Consider the following 6,779-nt stretch of genomic DNA (forward strand, 5'->3'; position numbering starts at 1 on the left):
TGTTTTCATTGTTGCTTTCCCATATTTTAATGTTTCACAGCATTAAGTATGTATTTTTGGTTCTCTGTAAAACTTCACTTGAAGTAGAAGTTTCTTATCTGTTCCTTCCCTAAGATAGCTGATGGATGTGATTACATGTTTTCCTTCTAGTGGTGGAGGGAAAGTAGTTCCAGCTCAACCATCTGAGGAAGGACCAGTAAGGAAAGGTAAGGCCAAGAGGGGACTAGGTTATTCGCCCAGATAGAGGCCTAAATAAAAAAGTCCCCATAGAGAAGTCACAAAATACTGAATATCATTGTATTTTGCACCCATTTTTTTGTGTTGAAGGTTCTTTGATTGTCTGCCTTTTCTTGCCAGTAGAGGGCAGGAGTGGCCTCTTTGGAGAAAACATAGAGCCCTGCCCTTTCCTGGTAGAACATTTCTTTGAAAGGGAAAAAAAAAGAATCGGAAGGAAATTGACATGCTCAGTCCAGATTAGAAATGTTGCCATCTGCAAGGCCAAGGTCACTACACAGCATCATAGTCCTTATTTCCACTTTGCTTTTTATGATGGCATAACCCCACGGTGGAATTTTTTAGTGGATCTTGTTTGCGGTGTGTGTGTGTTGACTGTGTCTGATAATAGAAGGGAAGAAGGGCTTAGGAAGGAAATCTGGATTGGGGGTAGTTTTTATTTCCCTCAGTACATATGGGCACACTTCTCTTCAGCTTAAGGGAAACCTGGGAGAGGGAGAGTGTTTATTTTACTGACTTCCATTTATTTTTGTGTCTCCACTCAAGCAGATGAAAATAAAGTAGATGGGGTGAGTGCCCCAAAAGGCCAAAGTGGAAATTCCAGCCGTGGTCCAGGAGATGGAGGGAACAAAGACCACTGGAAGGAGTCAGATAGGTACGTGTGTTCCCTCCTCATTTGTAATCTTTGATCTGATGCTAGATACCTGTGTCTTTGTATGAGGAAGTTCTTGGTTCTCCAAGCCTTGCCAGATCTCCCACTGTGAACCCATTAAAGTCAACCAATATAGTCAGTTACAGTTCTGAGAATCTAGATTACAAAATGTCCAGATAGCCAGAACTGTTGATTGGAGGTGCCTATTCAGTACCTCAGAACTGCTTGTGAGTGTTGGGAGAGTCCTCTCCTAAAGTTGTTCATGTCTCTGCAGGAAAGATGGCAAAAAGGATCAAGACTCCAGATCTGCACCTGAGCCAAAGAAAGCTGAAGAAAATCCAGCCTCTGTGAGTGTCAGAGACTTGCTTGCCCTCAACTTCTTGTAGCTTACTTTTGCCATTGAAATCCTGTACATTTGGGGCTGCAAACAGGATGGTTGGAAATAGACATTGCTGCTTGTTCTTATCGATCTTGTCTATTACAGAAGTTCAGTTCTGCAAGCAAGTATGCTGCTCTTGCCGTTGATGGTGAAGATGAAAATGAGGGAGAAGATTACACCGAATAGACCTCTGCATTCTGTGCTTTCTCCTAGTCTCTCACCACCCTGGAACATTCGAGAGCAAATCACACCTCTATCCAGACAAGACAAAATAAAACTCACCATCTCCTGGAGACCTTTCTTAACTTTTTTTTTTTTAAAAAAGAAACGAAATGAAATTCTTTTGCATGCTGCTGCAGCCTTTAAAATATTGAACTAACTGGAGAATCACCAATGTAGCCAGAGAGAGACGTACAGCTTTTAATGCTGTAAGTTTAAAGTTGTGGTGCATTTTTATGACACGTGCAGTTGCCTGTGTGATTAGTGCCTAGGGGCCTCCGTTTAGCAAGATGGCAGTGATAGTGATGCAGTGTCTGGAATCTGGTTGGGCAGCAGGCAGGTATGAGGAAGTGTGTGAGGTTTCTACCTTTAATTCTCATTATCCAGTGTGGCATACATGAATTCTCAAACATTATCTGAATAAATTCTCCATTCTTGGCAAGGTAGATTTAGTCTCTGATGTTGTTTTAGTCTCCAGGAGGCTGCCAGCCCCACCTCTTATTTAATTCTGAGTTACTGGGGCCAGCCTAAGGGGGAGTTCCTTCATTTGTGCCCCCCAGGGGGGTAGGTGGGAGTGAGTCTACAGGCCACTGAAGAATAGGACTGTTTGGTGACCAAAGTAAATGGGGAAATCATGGTTTGAAAAGAAGCTTGGGGATTTGATGAATTATTTTGCACCAGTAACAGGGAAAATGGTATGACCTCCAATAAACACATAATCGTTTACCTCCTGGAGCAGGAAGCACTTAGGGGTTGTGGGAATTCCCAGGTCTTTTATGTGTCCTGGTTTCACCCTTTCTTAAACACTATCCCTTCTGAAAGTTCAAATATATCCACATTCTGTTGAAATCTTAAAGCTTTAAAAATTTAGACTCTTGTCATCGTCTTATGTTCCTCATGCTACTCTTTCCTGTTAACCTTCCCACAGGCAGCTTCTACTTAAGTCACATACTTGACTTCCTAAGCATTCTCTAGAGCCCCTGGGAGCTGTCCAGTGAGGATTCATCACTGCTTTTTCTCAAGCAAATCTTGGCTCCTTCATGTTTTGACACTCCTTCCCTCCAGCCATTCGTGCTCCTGCTGCTTTGACCCCTTTTACACCTCAGAAAACTTTAGAATTACCAGTCTTAGGTGGTGAGCGAGGGTGGTTAAATTGGGAGCCTTTCTTACAACCTTAATTGGGGTTTGAGGGGCCTTTTTAAAACACAAAGGTTTCCTTCTCTCCAAGTGAAATCCCACACCAATGTTTGGATTTATAATGTGGCTGAGACCAATGTGTGGTTTCTTTGGTTCTGTTTTTTTAGCATCCCCTTGAGAGAATAAATGATAATGGAGAAGAACAATTTCACAAGGTCCTGGCTTCTCTTGCAACACAGTAGCTTTACTTGCCTGCTTTTATGTGCACCTTGGTACTGTCAGCTCAACAGATGGTGTCCTTACAGGCAATATTGGTACCTGCAGAGAAAAGACATCTTGGCCTCTTCTCGCATCAGTCCTAGGTTAGACCCTTTACAGCCGTGCAGGGGTGTTGGTTTATGAGTGCTGCAGCGGTGAGCATAATGAATCATTTACCCAGTGGACATAAAAGACATACCAAGTGAAGTAACTTTAAATAATGGGCTTGGAGTGGGTAGTAGCTAGGAAGTGGCTTTTAGAGATACCCAAGGTTGAGAGGGTATTTTTTTTTAACCATTTGCTATAGATGATGAAAAAGTAGGGTTTGCCCTCTTCATGTCTGCTCCTTCCAAATAGATGTGTCCAAAAAAGCTGTTTTTTTTTCCCCCATTCCTCTACCCTGCCACCCTGTTAAAACAAACAGGGATTTATGACCCGCTCCTCAATACATGTAAAATTTGTACAAAAATATCTTCTATGAAAATGATTTGTAATCTGTAGACTTAATACCTGGGAGATGTCTTGAGATGTAAAATCCCATCCTTTAGGTTGTGGGGTTTTTTGTTTTCTCCAAATAAATCTGATCTTTAAAGTTCACTTTAATGCTTAAGTGTGTTGGCGTGCGTGCCACATTCTGCGTTTTTTATTCGACTCCCTGTTGATCGTCTGCTCTACACACACACACACCCCTTTCTGAAGTTCCTTCTCAGTACTGGATACCATTTTATGCAGGTGGAGGGTGGGACTACAAGAGGAATCTGTTGATTGAGGCCCCAGAACTGGGAATCTGCATCAGCTCCCCTCCATTTTTACCTGGTGTTTATACCTTTAATACTTGAGAGTATCTGTGTTCCATTTCCTGTACTGTTTATTTTAGTTATAAGATTAAGCGGGAACTCTAGGGATAAATCCTCATGTCCTTGAGGTGGTGTCTCCGCAAACCTCCACCCTTCAGTCTGGAGAGGTGATGTGTCTGCTGTCCTAGGCTACACCACACAGGCAGAGTGGAGTTACGGTTGACAGGGTGGCACAACGGTCTGGGTTACAGCTGAGGCCACTTTTAATGCACAGACGGTGGGGATTTTCCAAACAGCTAGGGACAGACTGTTCATTGTTACAAGGCAGGAAAGAGGTTAGAACAGTGGCAGAGAATCCTTAAGGTCACAAGGGGGTGGAGCACAGAAAGCCACGGAAACCTCAGTCGACAATTTTGGGGACTTGGAGCCAAGAGGAAGTGTGGGGCGGGAGGTGTAAGGAGATGGAAGCACAGTGACACAGGTGGCTTTCCTGGGCCGACTGCAGCAGCAGCTGCTCTTGTAGTTTATTGCTGGCGCGTTGACTTCTGAAGTTGAGCGATAAGTGGCTTGGTGTGCTGTGATCCCTGTGGGTAGGGAGGAAAAGCTCCGGCCCAGGCTGCCTGTACCTACAGCCTACAAGGCAGCGCTTGCATACTGCAGTTCCACCGCAGGCAGCAGCCTCAGTCACATCCTCCAAAGCCTTCATCTCAAGCCACTCCCCTCACTGTGTAATACTGACGTCTGGGTAAATGATGATGGAAAGAAGGATGAAGCTGGGAAAGGCTGACCGGAAAGAGGTTCATGTTCGTTGTGCACAGAAAAGGCAGGGAGGAAAACTCCCTGTACTATGGCCCAACAGGGTACTCTTAAGTTCAAGGGAAAGGTAGGCACCGGTATGGCCCCCATCCTCAGTCATAAGAATGTGTGGACTCTTTCAGAAGCCCAACCGTGGAAACGGGTCCCAGGATGGGTCAGCCCTGTCGACCTACGTAAATCTTGAGCGACCAGAGGCTGCAGGTTTGGCATCAACTTTAGTCTGGTCGGGTCCCTCGTGTATTCCAATCCACATGGCCTAGTTTCTTCTAAACAGAGTCAAACACTAGGCTCTGGATCCCAAGGCAGGGTCCCAGTTAGTGCTGAGGGCGTCACCTCGAGCGCTAAGCGAGCTCACAGCATCTGGTTTCTCAGGAAGTGGGAGAGCTACACATCTGCTCCTGGGAAGCATTATTTCTCAAATAAAACCCTGTTTCTCAGCAACCATTGTAGCCCCCAGGGCCACAAGTGTGGAGGGAAGACTTGCCTTCCCTCACCCCCCAGCCTCAGCAAAAAGAAAGAGTTTGGAAGAGGCGAGCTGTGCAGCTCCCCGCGCAGCTGCAGCAACCTCCCAGTTGGACAATATATCCTCTGTCCTCAGCTAGGAGATCTGCCTCTGGAGACAGCTCTTCCCCTTCCCCCACTCTTCCTGGTTCCCAGAGCCCAAACCCTCCCCTGAAGTTCCCCTGACCTCTTCCAGCCAGACCAGCCTACTCCCTCAATGCTCTCCTCCCACCCCCAGGATCTGAGCACACTCCGTCACAGGCATGGGATCACCCCAGACCAGGGAAGAGGGGGTTCAGCCTTCCGTGCCAGGATGGGCTGCCCCCTGCGTAGTTAAGGTAAGAAAACCTGCATGAAGGGTCAGAGGGTGTTCCTCAACTTGTTTCACCTCCACTAACACGATCCTGGTTTTCTCCTCCCTTTCCCCTTCCTTTCTAAAGTTCCCTCTGCTCCGAGCTGGTAGTCAGGATGCCTGCCTGGCCCTTTGTGCCACGTGCCACCCATTATAATTTCACCCCCTCCAAGCCACCTTCTATATTTTCTGACTCTCAACCTTCCTCATCAGCTTCCCGCCTGCAGCCCACTTCCCCTGTCCCCACATTGAGAGCAGGAATCAAGTCTGCGCTGGAAGTTCAGCTACCCATCTTACGACCCTCCCCCAATTCCTTGGAACCTCAGAAGTTCCTCTTAGTGAGAATTCCCTGACGGTCCAGTGGTTAGGACTCGGGGCTTTCACTGCCGAGGGGCCGGGTTTGATCCCTGGTCAGGGAACTAAGATCCCGCAGCCGGGTGGTGTGGCCAAAAAAAAAAAAAAAATTCCTCTTAGGGGCAGCAATACCAGCATGAGTGTGAGGCTCTAGCCCTCCCATCGTTCTGGGATCCAGTCAAGTACGTTTTCTCTGGGTCCCAGTCTCTCCTTTGGTACCTCTAAAACCTACCCTTCGGCGTGCATCCCAGGGCCCTGCCAAAGACCCTAATGAACTCTGGAAAGAGCAAGATTTTAAAAGAGGTAGACTTAGGCTCCAAAGAAGTGAGTGAATTTTCATATCTTGGCTATCTCGATTACATAATCAAATCTTGCCAAAATACACAGAATGACCTTCAGCCCTGCCCCTTCGCCAGTAGCCTCTGATCCCTGTGGTTCTCCTCTCTCCTCTGGCCTTCTCCAGACTCTGGCCTCTCACCTTCTCCCAGTGCCTCCCTACCTCTTCCCTCCCCCACTCCATTCCAATCCCCCAGCTCTTCCTCCAGATCCCAGTGACTCCTGCCGCTCTAATCTCTGCCTGTTGGACACCAACTCAGTCAAGAGCAGTAAGATCAAGGCTCCCCGGTCCCAGCCACACCTACCCCTCCCAAATGCCAGTCTCTGGGGGACCTGCATTGTCACCATCTGCAGCTTCCCAGCCTCTTCCCTGCCACCAGATTAGAATCAGGTGCCTCACTCCCTCGTAATCAGAACCAGACTTCTCAGCCTTTGCCAAAGGCTAGATGAGCACAGAAAAGACCCAGCTGAGAGAGGAGACAGACAGGGAGGGATAGAAGGCCTTAGTGCTGGGGATACTGGCTGCCTTGGGCATTGAGGCCTGGGCACCGGCTCCTCAGAATCCGCCTGCCCCCCTCCCCCGCCAGTTTTCATCATGGAAAATCCAGTGGGGAGGGTGAGGAAGGGAGAAAGTTTCAGGAAGTGCTCACTGCTGAAGAACACTGGGGAACCTGGGAATGGGAATAGATCGATTGAACTTCTAGAAATACATCCTTTCCCTCTACCTTCCCCTCCAGGGTGGCA

General features: G+C 47.4%; 1 protein-coding gene across 5 annotated transcripts in view; it reads left to right on the forward strand.

Moving 5' to 3' along the window:
- Positions 1–3,476, forward strand: part of EIF4B (eukaryotic translation initiation factor 4B) — a 28,012-nt gene extending 24,536 nt beyond the window's left edge. For 3 of the 5 annotated variants that reach the window (XM_068561428.1, XM_068561430.1, XM_068561433.1), the window contains exons 12-15: positions 151–206; positions 781–889; positions 1,161–1,233; positions 1,371–3,476. In XM_068561428.1, the coding sequence (XP_068417529.1) occupies positions 151–206; positions 781–889; positions 1,161–1,233; positions 1,371–1,451 (319 nt within the window). In that variant the 3' untranslated portion in view covers positions 1,452–3,476. The remainder of the gene's footprint in view (positions 1–150; positions 207–780; positions 890–1,160; positions 1,234–1,370) is intronic. The other 2 variants (XM_068561429.1, XM_068561432.1) reach the window with 1 other exon arrangement.
- The last annotated feature ends 3,303 nt before the right edge of the window (positions 3,477–6,779 follow it).

This window comes from Eschrichtius robustus, chromosome 13, assembly GCF_028021215.1.
Source record: "Eschrichtius robustus isolate mEscRob2 chromosome 13, mEscRob2.pri, whole genome shotgun sequence".
NCBI lineage: Eukaryota > Metazoa > Chordata > Mammalia > Artiodactyla > Eschrichtiidae > Eschrichtius > Eschrichtius robustus.